This window comes from Lacerta agilis, chromosome 8, assembly GCF_009819535.1.
Source record: "Lacerta agilis isolate rLacAgi1 chromosome 8, rLacAgi1.pri, whole genome shotgun sequence".
NCBI classification, from domain to species: Eukaryota; Metazoa; Chordata; class Lepidosauria; order Squamata; family Lacertidae; genus Lacerta; species Lacerta agilis.
This window is the reverse complement of record NC_046319.1, coordinates 67,008,484-67,034,858: the sequence shown is the minus strand read 5'-3', so window position 1 is coordinate 67,034,858 and position 26,375 is coordinate 67,008,484. Positions and strand designations below refer to the sequence as shown.

At 41.2% G+C, this 26,375-nt stretch overlaps 2 protein-coding genes across 4 annotated transcripts in view; both read left to right on the top strand.

Moving 5' to 3' along the window:
- Nucleotides 1-1,422: 1,422 nt before the first annotated feature.
- The window catches only part of EYA3 (EYA transcriptional coactivator and phosphatase 3), a 52,076-nt gene continuing 27,123 nt past the window's right edge, over nt 1,423-26,375 (top strand). For 2 of the 3 annotated variants that reach the window (XR_004427193.1, XM_033158039.1), the window contains exons 1-2: nt 1,423-1,611; nt 20,799-20,893. Coding sequence is in view for 2 of the 3 variants with exons in the window: in XM_033158039.1 (XP_033013930.1) it covers nt 20,861-20,893 (33 nt within the window). In the remaining variant the exon portion in view is untranslated. The remainder of the gene's footprint in view (nt 1,612-20,798; nt 20,894-26,375) is intronic. The other variant, XM_033158040.1, reaches the window with a different exon arrangement.
- LOC117051539 (60S acidic ribosomal protein P2-like) lies at nt 22,722-23,147 on the top strand. The gene has a single exon (XM_033158042.1). It carries the CDS (start codon nt 22,766-22,768, stop codon nt 23,108-23,110), a length of 345 nt encoding a protein of 114 aa, XP_033013933.1. The 5' UTR covers nt 22,722-22,765; the 3' UTR covers nt 23,111-23,147.

Below are 26,375 nucleotides of genomic sequence, written 5' to 3'. Positions count from 1 at the left end.
CATACTTTTAGTATGGGTAAGGGAGATTAGCAGACTTAGATGTTCTGGGCAAGACACCATTTCAGAGCCTAGCTTGTTGTGAGGATAAAAGACTGCTCTCAACTTCAGGGAGGAAGGGATTATACAAGTAGAAAGTTACAAAAACTCAATACTTTCTAAGCTGAACCCTTGCAATAGGCAATGGGTCTAAACACTTCGTTTTAGGAGTGTGCTAGCATAGGGAAGCGGGTGGTGCTGTGGTCTAAACCACTGAGCCTAGGGATTGCTGATCAGAAGGTTGGCGGTTCGAATCCCCGCAACGGGGTGAGCTCCCGTTGCTCAGTCCCTGCTCCTGCCAACCTAGCAGTTCAAAAGCGCGTCAAAGTGCAAGTAGAAAAATAGGTAACGCTCTGGTGGGAAGGTAAACGGCGTTTCCGTGCGCTGCTCTGGTTTGCCAGAAGCAACTTAGTCATGCTGGCCACATGACCCAGAAGCTCCCTCGGTCAATAAAGTGAGATGAGTGCCGCAACCCCAGAGTTGTCCGTGACTGGACCTAATGGTCAGGGGTCCCTTTACTTTTAGCATAGGGCACCCCATTGCCCAGCTCTTGGAAAAGCTGCTCCAATTAAGGCAGGGGTTGCTGTGGCCCTGCAGTTGTTGGGACTGTGACTCCCATCACTCCTGACCAACGATTATGCTGTCTTGGCTGGAATCCAGCCGGTTCTGGACTGCCACAGGTCCTTCATCTCTGGTTTAAAATCCAACCTGCCAAGGGTTTCAGGATGGCTTGTGTAGGCTGACTAATAAAAATAAAAGTTCTTGTATACTGCCCTATGTCCTAAAGCAAACCAGGGCAGTGCACAACATAATAAAAATTACATGCATGCATTTATGTTTAGTACAATCGGCTGCGTACACATCAACTATCTAAAGCGCACTACAGGTACTTCCCACAAGGAATCCTGGGAGCTGCAGTTCACACTCGAGAGTTCTACCTCCCAGCACTCTTGAACCACAGTTCCCAGGATTCCCTTGAGGGAAGCCGCGTGCTCTAATCGCACGGCGTGCAGGCAGCCGCTGCGGCGGGCGACACCTAGGGGCGGAGACGAGTAACGCCGCCACATCTGCAGGCGAACGGCCGCCGCTTCCCCGCCGCCCTTTGCTAACCTTTGGCGAAGGTCGGGTCCGCAAAAAAGCGGCGCATGCGCTGCAATTGACCGGCCTCTTCAGCGGGGAGCGAAGGCAGGCGAGGATAAGGGGGCCGCTGCTTCAGTCACGCAGCCCAAGCCTCATGCTCCTCTCTCTCTCTCACTCTTCCCCCGTCCCGGCAACCAACGGTCACTTTGAAAGACAGAAACGAGGCGCCATTGGGGGGGGGGGGAAGAGAAGGACTCGCCTCAGAGAAGCCCATAGCAAAGATTCGGCCAACCAAATCGCCGCTTTCCCCGCTCGTCACTTCCGGTACAGAACTTCCGCTTCCGGGTGTGAAGCCTAGCCGAGGTTTGCCTAAGCGGGTCTCGGTTCCTTCCTTCCTTCCCTTCTTTTTTTCTTCCTTTCTTCCCTGAGAGTCCGGTCCGTCGCCGCTGCCATGTCGCCCAGTGCTGAGGTCGGCCGCGCAAACGACTCGTCACGGTGAGAGGGGAAAGAGCTCTTACTCCGCCTCCTTTCCTCCGCCCCCCCACCCTCACCCGCTCCTCTTTCCTCTCGCGCGATCGGCTCGTGGTCTGTGGGCGTGGCCCGGGCAGCTGTTGGCGTGGCTCCTCCCCCCTTGCTCGCCGGTTACCTTGTCAGTCAGCGCAGGGAGGGAGGGAAGGAGAGCGGTGGGAGGGAGAGCTGCTCGCTCCCAGGAACGGCGTGGCAGACTTGTGGAACTCACTGCTACATCATGCGTGTGATGGTTTTAAAACATGGGCAGAGAAGCTGTGGCCCTGCAGATGGTATCGCGCTACAGCTCGTCAGCAGCCGTGACCGTTGGCCGGGCTGGCTGGGGCTGGCGGGAATTGGAGGCTGATGACGTCTGGAGGGCCGCAGGTTTCTCACTCCTGCATCAAAAAGCATACTTCGAATGTCACAAGATTGATAGGGGTTTTTGGAGGTCAGGCGAGAGTCACAAAGATGAAGAAGGTGTGTGATCCTCTGAAAGGAGGGGGAGGTCACAGCAACGGCATTGCTTTGCATTGTAATTTTGGGTGGCTTAAAAAGAGCCACCATGTTCAGAGGCAGTGTATCTGAATACCATGTGACTGTGGCGATGCACCCAGGTGGAGAAAGGGCTGTTATTTTCAGGTCCTGTTTGTGCACCCCCCTCCCCTGGCCATATCTGGTTGGCCAGTTTGGATTCTGGGCTAGATAAGAATTTTGGTCTGATCTTGAAGTACCTCTTATATGAGGGTAGTTGGGTCCCTGAGGAAAATCTCATGTTTAAAAGAAGATATGAGTCCAATAATAAAGGACTCATAACAGGTAAAATGTTAGCTCAGCTGTCATGCCGTTGTACTTGTTGGGCCTTTCTCTGGTGGTCTGTGGTTTTATTTATTCACTGCTGATTTCGAAGGGGAGGAGAGTGGTTGGAAGTAGTAAGTGAAGCTGAAAAACGTGAATGGAATCAAAACAGGAATGGCCCATGCTACTGTGTTTGAGATAGGGAAACCTGTGGCCATTTAAATGTGCATGTGTTGGTCGCAGTTGATGGAGTTGTGCATCTGTTTTGCCATTTATGTACCCCAAGTTAATTTCAACTCCCAAGTGTGTGTTCTTTGATTGCCCTTGTGTGGACTCTGGGAATCTCAATTTGTTGAAAAGATTCCTGAACCTGGGCACAAATGGGCAGTGGTACAACAGTTGTGGCAAAATGCTGTACAGTACTGGTATTTCACCACATGACGATCTTTTAAATCAACTACCCGGTATACTGGATCCAGAAGTGCAATGGGAGTAATACCAGGAATAACACTACAAAAATAACTGGCATATCTAAACATTAAGATATCCCTAGGAAGGGATACAAAATGGGATGATACATGTCGCCTAATCAACTTCCTATTGCTATTTGAAGAAAAAGGTACATAGGTCAGACCTGAACCAGAAAAATGGAAAAAAAATAACTAATTTTAAACTCTAATGGCTACAAAAGGTATTGGAGCTCCATCATGGACTTGTTCTGCCAGCAGGGGCATTCTAACAGTTTTGACTTACCACTGTCACTCTAGTATTTTTATTTTATTCATTCAACTGCAAAAATGTTACAGGAACAGGCAATTCTTGTGAGTTCAGCTTGGGTAATGTAATCTTCAAACATTAACCTGTAAGACTGTTCTGAGATCTGAAGAAATATCGTAGCGTAATGGGAGTGGGGAATGTGGTTTGATGCCTGCTCGTGGATTTCAAAGTTATTTGCAGAAGATAAAATAAAAGGCATCTTTCTTTTAAATTAGATTGTTGAGAGGAATAAAAGTGGAGTGAAGAGGAATAAAAGTGGAGTGGTCTAGAACTGAACCAACAATATATTCTCTGAGATACACTTGTAGTTTTTGTGGGAAAGGACAGCTCAGTTCTGGGATTGAAAACAAATTCCTGTCCTGAGCATGTAACCAGAGGTACCCTGTTTCTTAATTCTAGGAATATTTCTCCCCTCAGTTATATTTTTATACCTGGTTTCAATTGGTGGATCTTGAGGTTCTAATAAAAACAACAGCAAAAAGAAAATAGACCGTGCAGCAACAGAAAGAAAGACCCAGAAGCTAACTATGAAGCCTGAGGTAAAATAACTGAGTAATGCAGGTGGTGGCCATTTGTGTCCATGATCTTGCATGCTATATAAACAAACCTGGATTCCTTTGAAATCTGGGTTAGCTAGGAGATTGTAAGGTACACCTGACAATGCCTATGGTGTAGTCATTCACACGAATGGTCACAATTTTAAACACAACCACCCCATCATAGAATTGTGGAGTTGGAAGGGACCCCAAGGCTCATCTAGTTCAAGCCCCTGCAATGCAGGAATCTCAGCTAAAGCATCCATACAGATGGTTGTCCAACCTCTGCTTCAAAGCCTCCAAGGAAGGAGAGTCCACCACCTCCCGAGGGAGTCCATTCCACTGTCAAAACAGCTCTTCCTGTCAGAAAGTTATTCCTGATGTTTTTTTCCAGAATCGTTACCTTCCTCAAGCAACTTGGCAGAGTGGCAGGGCCTTGTTTCTGAAACCAGTCCAAACTTCAGAGAATATCTGAAGAGCAATTGCTGAGTGGGTTCTTTGCTCTTTGCCCCAGTTCCAAGTTTGGGAGTAGGACAAGAGCTTATCGGGTGGGGGAGCAAGGGCTCAAATGAGGCTCTAGGATTCTCTCCAGGCAACAGTAAAATAGGCTTTAACTCACTGTTAAACAGTGAGACACACTGATGGACAGTCATGAGATTATGAGCGTACACTTGCCTTGTACTCAGATCTTAGTTTATATCAGTTTTTTAAAAGAGACAATAAGATTTTTAAAGAAAACAAAGGAAAATTAGATTTCAGTAAAATTCTGATTTTCTTGATTTTTTTCAAAATTATTTTTATCTGCGTTGTTTTGAGCCTGTTACTATGGTAACCTGGTTGCTAAAGCATAAAGCACTAGACCTGGTTGCTTATTGCCAAATGGCATGGCTGCTTATTGCTTTGAACAGCGTTCTAGTCAGAGGAATAGGCTAATGCAAAGCACTAAACATGTTTTGGAAAACAAAAATAAGAGATCTTGCTAGAGATCTATACAGGCAGGATGTGCCAGAATCTTGCGGCCTTCAGTGGTCAACATATGAAATGTTATGTTTTAATTGTCTACTTACGCATCTATGAAAACGAATAAAAATTACTTACAAAAAAATCCCAAAAACATATTGAAGCCCTGCACACGTTTGGAACATTTTGTTCTTGCTGGTAATTGAAGCAAGCATTATCTAACTAAATTAAGACTGATGGCTGCCTTAGTTAAATAAATACAACTGTCGTTTAGTGCTTTGATTTTGTCAGCCAACTGCTAGCAACACAGAAAGCTTAAGGTTGCAGTCCTCAGTGCACTTACTGAACAAGACTTTCAGCTCAGTCCTGTGCATGTCTACATGGAAGTAAATCCTGCTGTGTTCAGTGCGGCATCCTCCCTTGTCAGATTGCAGCCAATGTGTTTCTTTAAAGCTGATTGTTTTTCTTTTAATTATCCTGTACTGTAGTTGCAGGTGTTCATAAGAGATTTTAACAGATTATTCATAAATACTAGTTGATCAATCAGTTCATCTGTCAAAAACAGCATTTCTGAAGCCAGGGACATTCATCCTGTGTTTTTAGATTATGCATATAGATACCATAGTAAGCATCATCCTTAGTCATTTATCTTTCATTGGAAACAAGAATGCTTCATTTAAGATGCTGCAGTTTTTAAGCACTTGTACTAAGAAATTGTGTATAAATGGGAGTTCCTTTATAGTCATTGTAAAAGTTTTAAAATTGGTTTGTCTGGCTAAGTAATAGACCAAATGTTGTAGCTGTAATTTTGACACAAGGAATAGGGCAAAGTTTTGGTCTCATTTTTTGTTGTGTGTTTACAAACCTTGACATCTGTTTTTTGGTGGGATTTTTAAAATTGTGAATCAGTTTGGCAGCCTGGAATGTTACAGTGGCAATTCTTGGTTTGTTGGTATGCTCAGTTTTAAAACAGCAACAATAATTATCTTAAGATAATTCTAAATTTATCACACACTCTCACTCTGTTGTTCCCCAGAAACCTGTGCTGAGTTTCTGAACTTGGAGGTAACATACTGATTTCTTGACTAAGAGCCATTGATGGCCTGCTATTTCAAGAATTCTCTCAGTCCTCTTTTAAAGCCATCTATAACAGGCATGTCCAACAAGAAGTAGAGTGTGATCTACGATCCAATATAAAAACTGGCAGTGATCTATCACCCGGGGATGGGTGCAGGGTGGGTGGGTGCGTGCCGCTGGCTGCTTCTCCCGAAGGGGCAGGGATGGATGCAAGGTTGGTGCTGGTTGCTTCCCCTGAGGGGGCAGGGATGGGTGCAAGGTGGGCGCTGGTTGCTTCCCCTGAGGGGGCAGGGAAGTGGGCAGGTGGGCATTGGCTGCTTCCATTGAGGGGGCAGGGATGGGTACAGGGTGGGCTGGTGGGCGCTGGCTGCTTCCCCCAAGGGGGCAGGGATGGGTGCAGGGTGGGTGGGCGTTGTTGATCCTGCCTTCTCCCCCTCCTCCCTCCACCCCTCCACCCTCCACCCCTCCCTGTCAAAGAGAGACACTCAGGTGATCCCAATGCCGATCCTGCCTTCTCCCCCTCCCTCCACCCCTCCCTGTTAAAGAGAGCCACTGAGGCTATCCCGATGCTGATCCTGCCTTCTCCCCCTGCGATCCCAATGTCGATCCTGCCTTCTCCCCCTGTAATCCTGATGCGGATCCTGCTTTCTCCCCCTGCCTCCCTCCACCCCTGCGCAGGCGATGCTGTTGCTGGTCCTGATTCCGCCTTCCCTCCTCAGAGGCCCGGCTCCTTCTTGCCTCCCTCCTCTCCCCCACCCCCAGCACACACACCCCCATTTCTCTCTCTCTCTCTCTCCTCAAACCAGCTGGGCTGCGGAGCTCCACCAAAGCCTTGTCCTTCTACGGTAGCTATTGAGGAGTGTGCTGTGCTCCGGCTGCCTTGGGCTGGCGATCGACCCAGATCAACCTCATGATCGACTGATCGATCAGGATCGATGGGTTGGACATAGAGGCTCTAAGAATGTAATATATCACAAAACACTGCTTTTTATTGGAGGTTTTGGGGTGCCCAATCATTTCCATGGCTTCAGAATTTGGATTTCTGACTCCATCAGATCATTATTTATTTATTTATTTATTTAATTTGTATACTGCCCTATAACTAGATCTCAGTGTCGTTCACAACATAAAATTACACCATAAAAAACCACAAAGCACATAATAAAAACAAAAACAGGGACAACCCAATAATCTCCCTTTCCACAACACATTTTAAAAGGGCATTAGCTATCAATCAGCCAAAGGCCTGGTTAAAAAGGAATGTTTTCACCTGGTGCCTAAAAGTGTATAATGAAGGCACCAGTCGAACCTCTCTGGGAAGAGCATTCTGCAAGTGCAGAACATTCCTTCCACTGCAGAAAAGGCCCATTCTTGTGTTGCCACCCTTTGAACCTCTTGTGGAGGAGGCACACGAAGAAGGGCCTCAGAAGATGGTCTTGGGGTCTGGATAGGTTCATATGGAGAGAGGCAGTCCTTGAGTTATCGCGATCCTGAGCCGTTTAAAGTAGTTAAAAAACATAACACCTCAGTAAAAGTTGATTGCATTAGAAGTTATATTCCAAATGCATGTCTGAAAGCAAAGTTTTTAAAATCTGCCTAAAAGAAAGCGGGGATGACTCCTGCTGAACTTCTGTTGGCAAGGAGTTCCACAAGACAGAGCCTGCCTCACTAAAGGATTAGCTCCTGAGAACGACTGCCCAAACCTCAGCGGCATGGGAGATTCCCAAAAGTGCCCAATCAGAAGTTGTCAGTGATCAAGGTTGTAGCAGCATGAGGAATCAAGCAGTCTTTAAGATACTACATTTATTTCTCACCTTTCCCCTAAGGAGCTCAAAGTGATGTATGTGGTTCCCCAATTCCAATTTCATTCTCACAAAAACACTGTTTGCATTATGTTCAGCCGAGAGACAGTAACTGGCCCACAGCAAGATACTGTACAGTACAGAACTTCATGGCTAAATGGGGATTTCAACCCTGTTCTCCCAAGTCCTCCAACACTCTTAACCACTACAGTATTCTAGCTCTCAAATCCAGGGCTACCTTGGGAATGTGGAACTACCTTGGGAATATTTTGGCTCTTTCCCAGTGATAGGAAATGTAAGACATGTTGAATAATAGCTAGATTAGTGATAGTAATTTTAACAATTTATTGCTTAATAAATTTAAAAAAATGTTGTGGTTCCTTCATTCTGGCTCCACAATATTTTTTAAAATGGCAACATAGGCAGTCAGCTCTGTAATGCAAGCTCATCTTAAATAAATTATAGCACTTTGAAGTTGTGCTTACGACCAGAATGCCTGAATTATTTCAATTTTTTTTAAAAAAGATTTCATATTGAGTATTGTTACAAAATAAAATATAGCACACTGTGCTTTAAATGGTATTAGATTTATTCCAAACATGAAGTTTTTTTCGGAAAAGCAACAGGCAGTGTTGTTGAAAATTTGTTTGTGACGCCTCCAGGAAAATTAGGTCATATGATGTAATTATAAGACCAGGGGGGGAAATCTCAAGCTGCATTGTTAAGCATGCTAACAGGATTTATTTCTGAGTAAACATGGTTAAGATCAGGCTACAAGTTTAATAGATATTATTCTTTGTTACTTTAGTAATTGATTGTATTTATTATCTAAGGTGGTTGCATAAGAGTGAGAAAGCGACTTCAGAAATCCCTGCTTTTCCACAGAGGTGTGTCCACACCAGCCAATTTTTCGGTGATCTGTTCTCATTTAATCCGTTTTTTCTGCAGACTGAACCAAATGCTGTATTCTGTCTGTGTTTGAATTAATGAAAAGCCATTGTTTCAAGACACTGAATGGAAGCAAATAACCTCTCTATAAATGTGCTTTGCTTTTGAATTTATAATACATGAAAATTTATACCACATACCCTTATTTTTTGCTCAATAAGACACACTTTTTTCCTCCCTAAAAAGTAAGGAGAAATGTCTGTGCGTCTTATAGAGCAAATGCATGGTCCCTGGAGCCAAATTGCCCGGGGGGGGGGGGGGGAGGCAGATCCTGCTTTTTCTGTTTGGGAAAGAGCTAAAGGCTAACAAGAGGGAAAGAGAGTGTTGAAAGGAACCCACTCAACAGCTGATTGCAGGAGATCAGGGAGGGAGATAAGGGAGCTAGCTTACCTTGCACAGTAGTTCCTTTGGGATGGCTGAGGATCCTGGGAAATTGAGTTTTTCAGCCATTTGGGGCTTTCTGTTACTTTTCCTCTTGCTTTCTATTACTTGCTGGTGCTTACTGGTTTGCTTTCTTCTTGCTTCCTATTACCTACTGGTGCTTACTGGTTTGTACTGGTTTGCTTTCCTCTTGCTTTCTATTACTTGCTGGTGCTTACTGGTTTGTACTGGTGCTTACTGGTCTGTACTGGTTTGTACTGGTTCGCTTTCCTCTTGCTTTCTATTACTTGCTGGTGCTTACTTGTCTGTACTGGTTTCTACTGGTGCTTACTGGTTTGTACTGGTTCGCTTTCCTCTTGCTTCCTATTACTTGCTGGTGCGTACTGGTTTATACTGGTGCTTACTGGTCTGTACTGGTTTGTACTGGTTCGCTTTCCTCTTGCTTTCTATTACTTGCTGGTGTTTACTTGTCTGTACTGGTTTGTACTGGTGCTTACTGGTTTGTACTGGTTCGATTTCCTCTTGCTTCCTATTACTTGCTGGTGCGTACTGGTTTGTACTGGTGCTTACTGGTCTGTACTGGTTTGTACTGGTGCTTACTGGTCTGTACTGGTGCTTACTGGTGCTTACTGGTTTGTACTGGTTTACTTTCCTCTTGCTTCCTATTACCTGCTGGTGCTTACTGGTCTGTACTGGTGCTTACTGGTTTGTACTGGTTTGCTTTCCTCTTGCTTCCTATTACTTGCTGGTGCGTACTGGTTTCTACTGGTGCTTACTGGTCTGTACTGGTTTGTACTGGTGCTAACTGGTTTGTACTGGTTCGCTTTCCTCCTGCTTCCTATTACTTGCTGGTATGTACTGGTTTGTACTGGTGCTTACTGGTCTGTACTGGTTTGTACTGGTGCTTACTGGTTTGTAAGCAATGCTTTTCCCCCTTTACAAAAGCTGCGCAAATCTGAACTGATCCTCAAAAAGCAGGGCTTTTCCCTTTGCAAAAAAAGCTGCAAAACTTTGAGCTGATTCTCAAAAAAACCCATGGGTTTTAGAGGAGGAAAACCAGAAAAATAATTTTTTCCTGGTTTCCTCCTCTAAAAACGAGGTGCACCCTATGGTCCGGAGCGTCCTATTGAGCGAAAAATACGGTAATATTGGAGTCAGCCTGCGTGCTGTCTTTTGCAGTAGAAATGCCACTGTGGAGTAGCATTTCAGAGTTTTGTCTCATTTTGTAGTTCTATTCCCACTAACTCGACCTGTGTTGGAGTTCTGTTTAGGTTTTCTTTTTTTAAACAGTCTTAACTTCCCCCCGCCTTCCTCTTCGGCAGTCTTCACAAAGTGATATAGATTCTCTTCTCATTGTTTTGTTGTTTTCTGCGTTTTGTATGTGGATGTTACCTGGAACATCTTTTTCTTTTCATTGTCTCTCCTTTAACATTTTTTTTTGCACACTCTCATTACTGTACTGTTGCACTTATGGGGGTGTTCAAGTTTTGGGACAGTTAAAATAAACCCAAATACCATACTCCCCCCTCCCCCCAGCTAGAAAAACCTGCAGCTCTATTCATTTGGCCTAAAAGGTACAATGGGCAAATCTCACAGAGATGTGAAGGAACAAGAAGTATGGCCTCTTCTTGGGTTGCTTCAGAGTTGCAGAATGAGTACTAATTAATTGTTTCTATGCTTTTGATTAGCTTTATTTTACACTTGTATTTTTAATTTGTTAACTATTGCATGAACATATTTATTGAAAGACAATCTAGGAGAAAGAAGGAAATAAATACCGGTACTAAATGGGAAAACAAAACATAATAGTGAAGGTCTGCTGGGGCAGCTGTGCTTCAAAACGGGGGCAATTAAGAGATACATGAATTTTCATTGGGTGTATTTTAAATAGTTTTATATTCTCACCATCTCCCAATCTATACAATGCTTCTCATACTGTTTTTTGAAGTGCTTTTCATTCATTTATTATTTGAATGACCCTTCTCCCACTTTTCTACGCCAAAGTGTATTTGAGGCTGCTCACAATAAAAAGACACCTGCAAATCAATTTTAAAAACCCAGTTAAAAACAATAAAATGATGCAGGTCAATACAAATCAATAAAATGCAAAATGTTAAAATACAAAACATGAATAAACAGTTAAAATCCGGCTGTTTAAACATCAAAGAAGGCTAATAAAGAGAATGCTTACTTGAATTTTGTTATTTCTCGTCTATCTAGCCAAAGGGTTCAGGGATAATAATGATGCTATTTTAAAAAAGTCATTTACCTAAATGCCAGTGGCATTCATATAGCGCCCCACTCCTAATCAATCTCATTTTCCATTGCAGAATCCAGCTGCCTCTCCATCATGGTGTTTCCCGGATTGGCAGTGTTCAGTAATACATGTCAGAAAGACGATGGATGAGTGATTGGGGTGGGGTTTCAATGGAAGCAGGATAAGCCACATACTAAATATACTGCAGCTATGGTGGCTGGGACCTTAAATGGCTCTTTGGGGAGGAGAAAATGGAAGTTGATGCAGAATTCCTGAGTGCCTAATTCAAGGACATGATGGAGTGGCTATCCAGGACAGCTGACCCAGAAGTGAGTCTGCAAAGACCACCTGGCATGTGAAGGTTGTGCTAAGACAAGCTGCTTTTCTGCAGTTGAGAGTCCCTGCCCAGGGAAGGGAAAGGAAGATTCCCTGAACATGCTCTGTAAATTTGGCTGGACTCTGACAGTAAGAGGAGGGTGCTAGGAATCAAAGATATGTTTTAGTACTGACATATGCTTACTTTTTGGAATGAAAGTAAATTTACCTGTTGCAGTGATGCAGTATCCCAAGGAGCGGAGACAGGTACAAGTCCCTATCACATTGTCCTAAACCAAAATAGACATACTGCCGTTCTGTTTTAGCTTTATTTGAGAATGGTGCTATACTTTTCGCCCCAATGTGTCAGTTTTCTACACATTTGAGAAAGAGGCTAACTTTCTGAAGGCAATGATTTTTATTTTAAATGGGGCAACCATCTTAAGTGGCATAGACCAGGGACGAGGCTACCATGTGGTTTTTCAAAGGTTGGCTCCAGTGGGTGAAAGAGACCACCTTGGTTGCGAGTCCTGGGGAACATGCTGCCTGGCTTGCATGCCTTTTCCACCTGGCCTAGGAAGGCAGGGCGGGGGTTCTGTTGCTGTTACTGTTGCCTTAATTATTTTAAACTGGTTTTTAACTTGTGTGTTTTTAAATTGGGGGGGGGTGTTGTTGTTGTTTTTAATTAAGGGACCTAAGATGTGCCTGGGAAGAGAGGATCTGGGGAGAGCAGGGATGGCCCCAGTTGATGTGGTTCTGTGCAAGGGGAGGTATTGTGTGCAGGTGGGGCGCACGGCATGCAGACAGTTGGCAACTGTGCTGTGTGCCAGCCTTCTTCCAACCTGAGGAGTGGTGGTTGTCCTTTCAGCCAGCCCTCAGATGTGCTTGGATGGTTGTTTCCAGAGGGTGATGCTTGAGGAGTGCTCTTTAGCCTTGTGGAGCCTTCAGTGTGGAGTTCAGTTTTATTCTCCATGCTGTTTAACATCTACATGAAACTACTGAATGGGGTTATCCAGAGTTTTGGAGTATGTTGTCAGCAATTTGCTGATGACACACAGTTCTACTTCTCCTTTACATCGGCAGGTGGACTGGATAAGAGCCAACAAACTGAAGCTCAATCCAGACACTGTTAGTGGGTGCTTCCCTAGAATGGTTGGATGGCAGGTGGTCTGCTCTTGATGATGTTACACTCCCTCTGAAGGAGCGGATATGTAGTTTGGGGGTACTTCTGGATCCTTTGGTGTCACTTGAGTGCCTTACATCAGCTTTAGTTGGTGGATCAGCTACACCCTTATTCGAACAGGGATAGCCTAACTTCTGTCATCTGTGCTCTGGTATACATATAGGGAATAACTGTCTGAAGATGGTTCAAAAACTTCAGCTGGTGCAGAATTTGGTGGCCAGGTTGCTAACCAGGGCAAGATGATTTGAGCATATTACACTGATCCTGGCCCAACTGCACTGGCTGCCAATTACCGGTAGTTTTGTGTTCTCATTTTTTTGTTGTGAACCACCCTGTGAACTTCATATGAAGGGCAGAACGCAAAATTTATTAATAATAAATAAATAAATGCAAACATAAATAAATACATAAATTCACCAAAATATTCAGGGTTATATGTAAAAGGGGTTTTTGTGTAAACCAATTTTATGTAAATCACTTCTGATTATTAAGGTTCTGATGATTAAGTGGTATATAAATCCTGTTCAATAAATAGTAAAGGGGTGATTAGAAGGGTGGTGGTTTTCTTTTCTTTGTTTTCCTTGCAAACCATTTTTTTGCTGCTGCAGATGGATGAAATGAGCAGGGAGAATTGCTGAAATCCCCTTTCCCCTCCTTGTTCCTTGCAAATGGAACAGTGAATTTCTTACTGGTGATTGTTTTGTTCAGCCCTAGTTTTTACCTCACTTCTGCATCTTTTTCACGTTTTATTTATGTTATGTTTTTGTCAGTTCCAGTCTTACAACTACACTCTTTTCTTTAAAAGGCATCAGTTTTGTTTCTTAGTCAGTGTGGGAGTGTTTTTTTAACATCTTAAACTTTACTATAGTATACCATAGAAGCTGGATTGTTTTTGAAATCTCTTTCTCATACCAACCAGTTGCTTGAGCAGACAGCAGCCATGAATGCATACCCTCTTGACATTTCACAAACAAAACTGGGGATGCCCTTATGTATTCATAATGCCTCTATTCTGACACAAAGGATTATTGACCAAGTACATACTCTGCTTCAATTCTTGATTGCTGTATTCATTTACCTTGCAATAATTGCATGCTAAGAGCATTAAAAAAGAAGTTTCCCCAAAACCTACTGACAGCTCCCTCTTGTGCATTGGTGGCCCCACTTTGGCAATACTGTATAAGGATCCATGCTTCGTGAATTTGCTGTTAGTATACTTAGGAACACAGGGAATTTCCTTATATTGAGTCTTACCATTGGTCTATCTAGATTAGTATTACCTACTGCACAGACTGGCAGTGGCTTTCCAACATTTTAAATAGGGAAAGATCTCTCTCAGCCCTACATGCAATGCCAAGGATTTAATATGCCATGCAAAGCAGATCATCTAGAATTGAATTGTAGCTCTTCCCCTCTACTTTACACTGGTTAACCTCTGCCTCTCTAGATGCTGTTGTATTCCAACTTCTGTCAGCCCCAGGCTGCATAGCCAATGGTCAGGGATGATGGGAGCTGAGGTGCAGGAATATCTGAATAGCCATAGACTCCTGCTTTACAGGATATAAAAGGCTATCTGGAAAAAGAAGTCTAAATACTCAGCAATTTGCACATACATCCATGCACCTGAAATTGTACTAAATTGTGTACAATGGTACTAAATTGTGGTCACATTAAACAAGCAAGAAGCATCTTTATTGGTCAGAAACTAGGGGAAGGGAAACCACAACAACTCCCATTATAAGAAGACTGGGGAAGACGTATATGGCACAGAAAGTTAATGTATAAAACAATGTATACTGTAACAGGAAATTTTGGAAGGGATCTCTAAGGCAGAAACCCAGCGCTCTTTGAATTGTAGTATATATGCAGTTCGAAAGCACGTCAAAGTGCAAGGAGATAAATAGGTACCGCTCCAGTGGTAGAAGTGGCTTAGTCATGCTGGCCACATGACCCGGGAAAAACTGTGTGCGGACAAACGTCTGCTCCCTCCAGTAAAGCGAGATGAGAGCCGCAACCCCAGAGTCGTTCGCGACTGGACTTAACAGTCAGGGGTCCTTTACCTTTACTCTTATATATTTAATAGGTATTGGAACAAAAAAACACTATAAGAGTCTTGGAAGTAAACCAAACAAACAGCGTGGAAACAAAACCAGTGTGATTTATATTCAGAAATAGATAAATGTTATATATTTTATTATCTAGTTTGTTAATGTTTTTGTCTTTTTAATTTCTTTAAAAGGAACATTATCCCATCTTAGATTACAGTGGCAAGCACACTTGTATGGCAGTCAGTTCTATTACAGATGGAGGGATCTGCGCTATTTCATTTCTAAAAGAAATCGTTGAAGCCTAAGGGAAGAAGGGACAGATGCCCAAAGTAGTCACTGTCCTTGATATATTGAGAAGATATGTGTGTCTTTGATTATTTTCAAAAGCAAAAGGCAAAACCTCATTGCTTTTTTTAAAAAAAGAACTTTGTACCATAAAGGCTTTTAATAATGTTGATAGACTGTTCATTCTTCAAATTAATTTAAAATACCCACTTCTGTTTTCCTTAATAAACGGACCATGGATTATGACAAATAGTTATATCATCTTCACTTCACTGATTTTAGCACAGATTGTCACAGAATGTGAGGTTGGTCTCATCCTTGAATGTTTATTAATGGCTATAATAAGAAGCGTAAGTGTTGAGTCATGGTATCTTTCTACAGAAGCACAAAAATTGCGTCTTTTGTTTGATAACCACCTTTTGATTTAATGAGTCTCAAGACAGAGTTAAATGAAATGAAGCAAAATGCAGTCTATAATGCGTTTGTAATTTGTCGCATTCTGCTTGTTGTGTCCTTTCTGTACAGCTTCTGGGGAAGCTCGTGCAACCAGAGGTTGGTTAATGAAGCTTGCTTTTTTGCTCTGCACAGTTTCACATGCATCTGCTTGTAGATGCTGTGAGGGTTTAGCATTTAAGTAATTTGAAGATCTAAGAAAACAATTGGGCATGGGCATTAAACGTTGCTAAGCAATAGGAAACGACACTTTGTAGCAAGGGAAATTTAGACAACATTGTTGTTGGGTTTGGAAAAGGGTGACACACGCTTCATTAAAGCTGCCATTTAAAGAGAGAAAGTTGTTGAAAAGTGGCAAATCTGGAGAATGAGGCCTTTGGATTCTTTGATTTTTTCTGGGTTTCTGTGGGATGGAACTGACCACGCCAGGAAGCTATGGTATCAAAATTACTATTTGGATCAAAGGGAGATTATTGTTCTTATTCGTGGTTCTCAGTTTAAAACTTTTTTCTCTTGACAGATAAATCTAGTGGGGTGAGGGCTGTGGGGGCTGTACAAGAAAAAAACAAACCCAGATACTGCATCAGAGAAACGGGATTTCTGTCCGCTGCATGGAATATGCAAATGAAGTAAATGTGTGTAGTTTGTATGCTGTTATCTTTTTATAGCCCTGGTGATGTTTAAGAAGCTATGCAAGGGAGTGGACTCCACCCCCTGGCCACCGGAAATCCTGTTAATTAACCCCCCCCCCATTCTTCGTATTGCCTAGATCAGCTTCTCCAGCCTAGTGAGCTCCAGATATTGGGGACTACTACTTCTGTTTGTTCCAGCCAGCATGACCAGTTGGCAGAGATGGTGGGAATTGTAGCCCAAAACATTGGAGAGAGCTAGGTTGGAGAAGGCTGGCCTAGACACTTTCAGGCCCATTATTTCAGCTATAAAGTTTCATTTGATGCACTCTAATCTACAAAAGCTTATGACATAATAAATGTGTTAGATGCCGCAATACTTTTTGCTGTTTTTGCTGTGTCAGATAAGGTGGCTACCCCTCTGGAAGTTGCAGTCATAAGGTCTGGAAATGTGATAAATGCAAAGCTGAGATTCTTGGGCTACGAAGAATTCTGTAGCCAGAACCAAATCCCCTGCTACAATATTAGAGTACACACACCTGTGGAGAACTGGTCTTAATAATTTCATCACAGTTTGTTTGGATTTATAAGGTATAGACAATCTGTAGCAAAAACTCTTCTGCAGAAGTGCCTACTTGCACATAAATGCCCAGTGACAAAGCTGTTGTTTCTTTATTCTCCCTGAGATTATTTTTAGTGTTTTGATCTGCTTTGAAGCATTTAATGTTTCAATTTTGCCCTTACAACATCTCCTTACTAATTTCTTTAATTTTATAAGGTAGCTCCCCCCCCCTTTTTGCATTGTTCCAGGAGTGCATTATGTTAGCCTTTCTCAAAAATTAAAAATAAAGCGTACGTTCAGAAAGACACATTTAGCCTTGTTATAGGCAGGAGTGCAGTTAAAACATGCAGTGAGGATTTGAGTGCAAATGATGCTGGTATTTAATATTTTTCAGATTACAGACGTTTACCTTGTAGTTTGTATGAAATGATTTGTGTTTTAAGGATGCAACTGTGGAGTTGGCTACAGTAAAAATATTGAAAGCAATACTTCTAATCATTTAGTTTTGCATCATCAAGATTTGTTTTCAGAGCACCAACATGATTCTGTTTTTGTTTAATCTAAGGATGAAGTGGGTATTAAAATCTGGTAATGTCTAAACATGGGTTTTTGGGCTTGAGCATACTTATTCATTGCTCTTAGATTTGAACACAATGTATCTTTAAGGAAAGACTTACTATCTGTTATATTTGATAAAGATTTTGATTAATGGATTCCGAATAAGATTATACACACCATGATTAGTCCAAATTTCAAAGAAAATGTGTTACCAAACTATCATACTGCTATATTAAAATATTTTTATCAAATGGCTAATTTTGGGAGATGTAATCCCACCAATGTTGACTTACGTTTTGTTTTGGCGCCTAAGATTAAAATATGTGGGGAAACTAGTGAGATCTAAAATAAACAGATGAACAGGTTTTGATGATGATTACTGTCAAAATATGTATAATTTGTTGGGTTAATAAAAAGGGGTTCCCTTATTCCAAAGTAAGATATCAAATTTAAAAAGGGGGGAGGAAATGATTGCAGTTTGCAGCCCAGAAACAACTTTATACTGCTTGGAGGAAATGTGACTTGAAATCACATTGCAGTAATTTGCATTGAATTATGTACTGTGGATTTCAGTATTTCTAAGAATAAATGTGCTCTTTGCTTTTCTGGACTGTGTTTTTAGTTTCCTATGCAAAAGGGTCTCTTTTGGGGAAATCATGAGGAAGAAAGGCATTAAACTGCAAAGCAGATTTTTCTTGCCTATAATTGATTTTTTTTGTTTGGAGCTATTAGGCCATTTGTGTTGCAGTTCTGAATTAAAATCTTCAGAAATGTTTACTTTTTGGTGGTGATACATAACATTTAGAAAGCTAAAGCTTATTTAAATTGTTCCTAATTAATAGTGCTGGAGAAGGTTAAAATGTGATGCTGGAACCTAAGAAAATATAGCCAACACTGTTGGAGGCTGGCACTGACAGATTTTCTCCTCGTTCCTAAAATTTTCTCACCTAGGATCTTTATTTTTTGGTAAATTAACCTTTGTAATATGAGAAACAAAAGAACATAAATGCCGAAAGGATTGCATTTCTATTATAATACAGGAAACAACACATATGAATGAATAACATTTTGGAACTTACGGTTTCAGTATATGACATACCTAATTCTAAGTAAATTTGTGTGTGGTCGAGATCTTTTTTTCATTGATTGAATTAGTTTCCTCATCACATAAGTAAAGCTGTAATCAGATACACAATTCTCTAGCTGTAAGTAGATTGATACAGGATTGCACTGCTAAGTCTGCTTTAGGAAGTTAAAACGACTAAAGGCCAAAGTTGCAAAAATGTTTCCCGTATAATATATATCCAAACGTTTTGTAAAATAAATGCATGAAATTCTCCATGGAAGAGATAACCTTTAAAAGCCAACTGTTGATAAACTATCTTACAAATGCTAATGCACACTGGACATTATTGTTGATAAACAATCTTACAAATCCTAGTGCAGGCGCATATTGGTGATAAACCATCTTACAAATCCTAGTGCAGCTGCAGAAAGACAGAGTGAGAGCGGAGAGCAAAAAGGTAGTAACATTATGTTTAGCAGAATCATTTGCTTTTAAAGTTTAACCTTTCCATGGAGAGCTTCAGTACCAAATGCAGTTTTTAGTTGCTGTTGGGTTTTATGTTATCTTCTGACCGTTTATTTTAAGAAATTGTTGTGCGCCATCTGCTAGAGCCTTTCTCTCTGTGCCTTCCTGTCAAAGGTACAGCATATAACCATTTGACTGAGAACCTTTTCTGTGGTGGCACCCCAAGTATTACTAGTCTCTGCTAGTAATGAGAATTGGTTGAATTTTCTCTCTCTTTCTGAGTTAAATAATCTAATTGTGGTTGGTATTGGTTTTATTCGTTTGTACTGGGTTTGGAATTTACTGTTGACTGTATCCTTATGTGTATTTTTAATCTTGTTGTCATGAATTTGTTGTATGACATCTAGAGAACTGGTGTGAGGCACAGCACCATAACAAATATACAAATTGAGGGGGGGGGGAAATTATGGATAAACTGTGGAATGCCCCAGGGAGGTTGTCTGCATGATCATCATTTTATTTCCCTCGCAAAAGTATTTTAATTTTTCAAGGAATTTCAAGCATTTTAGATCTGTTTATGACAAAGTGATCTGCTGGCTTATCGTAATGTTATTGTGACTTTATTGTCATTTTCTTTGTTTTTAGATTATGTAGCATATTTTTCCTTTCTTGAAGAAGAGCAATATAGTAATATTTTGCATAAATAGATAACTATATAAAACTGTATTGTACTAGTCCAGCAATTTTGATTAATCTTTACATTGTTTCTGTTTATCTCTTGTGGCTAGAGAGAATACTTTTTCTTGTCCGTTTTATACTGACCGTTTTATATGCAACCTGGCACTATTTAAAAGGAACATTCGGATAAATCGGCAAAAGGCGCTTTTCTTTCCATTTATTTTAATGTGTGAAATTTTCAACAAAAAATTAATTCTGAGTACATATTATAGGCCACCCTGGTTTATGCAAGCATTTTAGAAAGGCAGGTTAAAAATTATCATAAAAATAAATGAATGGAAAACAGAATCAAAGAGCTACTACAGAGGCAAAAAGGTTTTATCCTTACATATTTTGTGGGACAAAAAGGTTTTAAAACACGCCCAAAGACTGCAAGAAAGGAGGCATAATGGATTTCCTCAGAGTTGTATAGTCATGCCACCACCACTGAAAAGGCCCTGTCTTGAATGTTTGTTTGTTTACAAAAATTGCAAGATGTACTCTTTTGACTTTCAGCTGTTGGTGGCTTTCTAAACTGATAGTTGTCTTTTCCTGTTATTGTTTGTGTTATTTGTGTTGTTATTAGAGCAACCAAAAAAATTGGCAAATAAAATAAACAAACAAGAAATTAAGAAACTGGATCCATCTTGTCCTGATTTCTCGTTTCCCAGTGTGGTTCACCTGATGCCTCCAGGAAACCCACTAGCAAGGCATGAAGACAATACCACCTTGCCCCAAACTGATTCTCGGTGGTATATTTGTTAAGAGCCATTGATAGACTTTTGTCTAGCCCTCTCCTTTAAAGCCATCTATACTAGTGGCATTTACCTGTTTGTGCAGCTGTGACTATAACTTTTGTCCTGGTTTTGCGTTGATGATATGTGCCTGCGTGTGTGTGTGTGTGTGTGTGTGTGTGTGACGGTTATGTAAGTGCTCTACATTAAAGCAGGTTAGATTGTATCGTAGCATTCACTAACAACATGGCCTGGACTTTTATCATTTTAATGTAACTCTGGTAATCCTGAAGTATTTCTGCAAGTGCCCCACACGTGGCTCTTCTGAAGTACTGAAAATGCTGTCTTTTGTGCAGGCTATGTTGCAAGGGAAATGTGCCACGTGCTGCGGGGTGCACACATACACAAGCCTCTGTTATCTTGCCCTATCTATTGTACCATGGGGCTTAATGGTAAATCTTTGCTGTTTCCCCTACGTGAATGTGGTGTCTCTTTGTTTTGGGCAAGCACACCTGTTTTGTTTTGTTTTTAAAACTGACACATTAGATATGAGTGTAGTCACTGATAGCCTAGATGATAAGCACTTCCAAAAGTACATAAAGCTATGACCATCTTTTGTTCCAGACTTTGAAGACAGCAGAGGAAGAAACACATTCTGCCCACTGGAGCATTTTGAAAAGACATCCATGGAAGAGGTACAAGATTTAGAGGAACAGCCTGTGAGTATATAAGAGAAACTGCAACAGCTATAGACAAACATATTTGTGTTTCACATGAATGAGTAAGTCTTCTGAAGTGCGGTACACTAATTCTGGGTCCTATTTGGCTTGCAGGAATAGAAAACAAAGAAGTAGAGAATTTTATATCTGAACCCAGTGGTTAATAGGCAGGATATTTGTAACACCATAGAGTTCATTGATAATATTTTAATGAATTTATTTTTTGCCAGAAAATAAATTTTAGAAGCAGTTGTTTCAGCATTATTTTTTCATCTCAATTTTCTGTGATGCTGCAGGAAAATGAAGTTTTAAAATTCAACTGTAGCTGTGTTTAGTGTACTATTTGCTGACGACTGGAAGCTGAAATTTGACTTGGGAACATCTGACATACAAATGCATGCAAAAAACGTTTTCCTCATAAATCTAAACAAGTATTCATCACAGTCATTTCTATGCCTTCTGTTCCATAAATACTACTTTGGGGCAATTCTTCATTCAAAAATAGCTCTTTGCATTTGTACACTACCTAAAGCATTTTGTGAAACTGGGCTCAATGCAGTGAAGAACAACAACAACAAAAATACAAGAACTTCAGATAGCTTCCCAATCTGACCATCACATCAGTTCTTTATACTGTCTCCTGAAGGTCCCTAATTTGGAACACAGATAAGAAAATGGAGGTAGAGAAATATTAAAGGATGAGATTTCTATGGAGAACACTCTTCTGCCGATGTCAAAATGTGGCAATGTTAGCAGGAGCCATAGAAGGAATATTAATTCTTACAAAGGTGCATCATGTCAGATCTCTAAGACAACTAGGTTCCAAACAAGAGAGAGCTTGGTAAATTAAACTTGGGAACCTGAACATCTTGGCAGATGTTCAGAAACGTGGTGTTTTCAAAGTACTTTTCTTCTGTTTTATGGACATGCATTTGGATTGTTTTTCCAGTAATAAGAGTTAGGAAACAAAATGAAATATTTTGATGAATTACACATACGACCCCCCCCCCCAATGTATCTATGGATCTTTCCCAACTGAAACATAGAACTTAATAACAACTGAGAGGGAGGTTTTTGCGCATGAGAGAAACATTCTGAATCTTAGCTAAGGGATGCAGAAGGCTGTAGAGACAAAAGATGTGTGTGCTGGAAGGTGCATTACATAGGATGATGTCAAATATGATCGTCTGGCTTGTATAAGAGGACCCCCTTCCTCTGTTCCCATCCTCCAGCCCCTGGGTGCTTCCAAAATCTGCTTGAGATGGTTGGGGATCACACAGCCCAGGGCAGTTTTTTTTGAGGAACAGAAGGGGAAGTCTTGTTGCACCCACTGGCATGATAATTGGATATCATCCATTGTCTTAATATTTGGAGAGGGGGGTGTTTCATTTGTTTATTTTTATTTGTTTATTTAAAATGGGGCATTGTTATTACTGTTAGCCACAATTGCTTAAAATTGAGCAACTGGTTACAGGATGCTGGGAGTCAGCATCTCCTTAGTTGTCTTGCTTGGGAACTTTCATTCTGGCTGTTCTGGTTGGCCAGCACAACTGTTGGCATCAGATCAGGTGAATTGTTTACTTGATTTAGCAAGAACAAAATAAAATTAAAAATTCCTTCCAGTAGCACCTTAGAGACCAACTCTAAGGTGCTACTGGAAGTAATTTTTTATTTTATTTTGTTTTGACTATGGCAGACCAACACGGCTAACTACCTATAACTTGATTTAGCAAGGTATTTCCTACATGGGTTTTCTTTAAAAGATCTGTGTCCCATATTTTCCATTTTAACAAACAACTTACAGAAGCTAAGAAAGCATATCTGCCTTTTTGCTGTCGCCGTCGTAGAGAGCGCACGTCCAGAAGCCCGAAAATGTGCTACGTTGCAGCTTACCTTCTTGCTGTCCTCGGGGGCAATGAGTCCCCAAGCTCAAAAGACTTAAAGAAAAATCTTGACAGTGTAGGCATTGAGACGGACGATGAACGTGTGAATAAGGTCATTAGTGAGCTGAATGGGAAAAGCATTGAAGATGTCATCTCCCAAGGTAACAGCAAGCTTGCCAGCATGCCAGTTGGTGGGGCTGTAGCAGTTTCTGCTGGAGGTTCTGCTGCTGCTGCTGCAGGTGCTGCACCAGCAGCTGCTGAGGAGAAGAAAGAAGAAAAGAAAGAAGAGTTTGAAGAATCTGATGATGATATGGGATTTGGGCTGTTCGATTAAACTTTTGAGGGCTAGTCTATAATAAAACTTGATTAAAATAAAATAAAAAAAGAAAGCATATCTGACATGCACTTTATAAATGATAAATGTCAGCCACACGTTAATGAGTCCTAGCAACAGAGAGCAATTCCAGTATAAAAACTGGCAGGCAGAGCAAGAAACTCAGAACAGCATCCAAATTCAAAGTATTTCTCGGTGTGTCCCTTGCAAGCCCTCTCTGGAAAATGAAAATATTTTATGCAGCCCTGGAAGGCATCGAGTCTGGACAAGCTTTATCAAGGGAAGATTTCTAGAGCTTATTGCAAAGACCCTGCCTCGTGTATCTGCTTGCTTCACCTCAGATGACTGGGAGAAACACAGCAGAAGCTCAACGAAACACCCAAGAGCGAATAGAGTTTTAGTATTGCTTTAAATTTATTGATTGTTTTTGTGTTTTAACTATTTGTACATGAATCACCTTGAGACTGTGGTTTAGAAGAAAATTAATGAATCAGTGTTAATAATAATAATAATACACATGAATAATGTTTTAAAATTGCATACTAAGCTGGTGCTGAAAGAGCTGCACTAGCTACCTTTTAGTTGCCTGGCCAAGTTCAAGGTTTTACTGCGGAAATGTAAACACCTAAACAATTTGGGATCAAGGTGCCTAACAGACCACCTCTCCTCTCCCACCTCCAGTCCCAGACCTAGCTGATATTTAGAATATTTCAAGGAGACCTTGTAGGTCATGGGTAGGCAAACTAAGGCCCGGAGGCCAGATCCGGCCCAATCGCCTTCTCAATCCGGCCCGCAGACGGTCCGGGAATCAGCGTGTTTTTACATGAGTAGAATGTGTCCTTTTATTTAAAATGCATCTCTGGGTTATTTGTGGGGCATAGGAATTTGTTCATTTATTTATTTTTTCAAAATATAGTCCGGCCCCCACAAGGTTTGAGGGACAGTGGACCGGCCCCCTGCTGAAAAAGTTTGCTGACTCCTGTTGTAGGTTGTTCCACACCCAACTGATCGTGACAGCGATAGTACTACCTTCTGGAAAGCCCTCTCTTGGGTAGTTTGTGAGGCAGAAAACTTTTAATGCTTCTCTAAAATCTTACATGTTTACCCTTTAACTCTCTGTTTTGTACATTGTTCAGTTTTATTTGTGAAATATTGTGGGGGGTTTTAAATAAGTTTTGCTGAATGTGAGATTATTACACACACCACTGATAGATTTTTGTCTCAAAACACGATTGTGCTTTTGTTTTGATGCAGTTAATCTTGTTTTTATTGCACGGAGAGGAGCTTAGGAAGCTGCCATATAACAAGTCAGACCATTGGTCCAACTTGCTCACTACTGACAACACTGCCTGGCAGCAGCTCTCCAGAGTTTCAGGCTGGATTCTTTCCCAACCTTACCTGGGATTGGACTTGGGGCATTTTGTGTTCCAGTCATATTTTTTGCTATGGCCCTTCCTCAATATTTTTGTAAAAACAGTGGGATATAAATCAATAAATTATAATTACTTGAAATTAATATCATTTATTTGTTTAGAGTATTTATATCCTGCTTTTCAACAAAAAAATCTCAAAGCAGTTTATGTAGTACAAAGGTGGCTATCAAACTCTTTTCAGTAAAGTCACAAAGTAATTTTAACAATTAGTAATAAAGTAATAAATGTTAACACTAAGTAATAAAGCAATTTAACACTGTGAGCTTTCACATGTAAATCTACTATCCTTCAATGAGTACTATTACTACTGCTGCTACTAATATTTTTTACATTTATTTGCCACTTACGACAAAAATGTCTCAAAGTCACTTGCTGTTATAAAAGCATATCTAATGCAACGGCAACAAAAGCAACAGCAGCAGCAGCAGCAGCAACAACAACAACAACAGCAGCAGCAGCAAATGATCACCAAATTGTCATGTTTCCTTACACCATTTAATGTATTGACATTCTTCACTTTTTGGCAAACTTCTTCAGCCACCACTGAATCTCCTGTATACCGCCCTTCATCTAAATATTGCAGGGTGATTCACAAGATGAACTTTCACTGGAAAAGTTCCAGCTTTCAGAATATTCGCAGTACGGAGTGAGCAGATCATGGAAACTGTTGGGCTTCCAGTGGTTTCAACGCAAGAAACTGCCTTACACCAAGTCAGAACTTTGGTCCATATTGTCTGCACCGATTGGCAGCAGTTTCAGGCAGGGGGCATGCCTAACCCTATGCTGGAGATTGAACCTAGGACCTTCTGCATGCAAGGCAGATCCTCTCCCACTGAGCTGTGGCCCTTGCCCAAGTGAGGTGTATTTGAGGATGGAACTTTTAATACTAAAATCAGCTTCTCCAAGTGGCTAGTTCTGTTTTGGCTGAACAGTGGAAGAAAACAAAGTCTTCGCTTGCTCCTCTAGGCTGCGCTGTGCGCAACATTTATGTAAGTGCTCTAAATTAAAGGTTAGATTGTATCCGCTTATTGACATAGTAACCCAGACTTGATAATGTTGCTTCCCAGTGTTATTTCAGCACAGATGGCTATCGTTAAAACGTGCTAAGTGATCTTATTACAAGTGCTGTAGACGTGTGCCACATGCCAGGTTTGCAGGAAAATTAGAATTTCTTATCTGCACTTGTTAGAGCTCAAGGCTTAATGGCAAAGCATTGGCAGATCTTTCCAGATGTGAGGCTGGTCTTTTCATTGTCACTTCCCTAGAGAGAGGAGAAAGGTAGAAACAGACGATACAGGCTCACTTTGGATGATTCCCCTGAGCATGGGCCCTAACGTGAAGTCTGAATTGGCAAGTTATAATTAATGGCATGGGTGGGGAACTGTTTTCAGATTGAGGGCCACGTTCCCTTCTGGGGGCCACATGCCAGTAGTGGCAGAAGCAAAAGCGGGTGGAGCAATGTAAATTTTACCTTGGTCATTAGGCAAGTTTTAACACACTCCACACCTTTCTCTGTCCTCCATTGTGACAAACAAAAAGGCATGATCACAGTTCAAGACATATTCCAGGCAGGCAAAAACACTCAAGGAAGGTGTGAATCTACAAAATTCTAAGAAAACCAACAAGTGAAAAGGGCAGTAAGGCCACTAGAAGAGGGTAAAACTACCCATATATGCCTCATTTTGTTAGGGTCCAGTGGCTCTAAACTTGGATGGGAGATCCCGTTATTAACATATTCCTCACCACATTTACAAAATAGGAAAAACCAATTTATGAAAACTAGATATTTTGGATAATAGCTCTAGGGGACTTTGGCTACTTTCTTAATCGTG

Coding starts and splice junctions, on each gene's coding strand:
- LOC117051539 (XM_033158042.1), top strand. CDS start 22,766: ATGTGCTACGTTGCAGCTTACCTTCTTGCTGTCCTCGGGGGCAATGAG.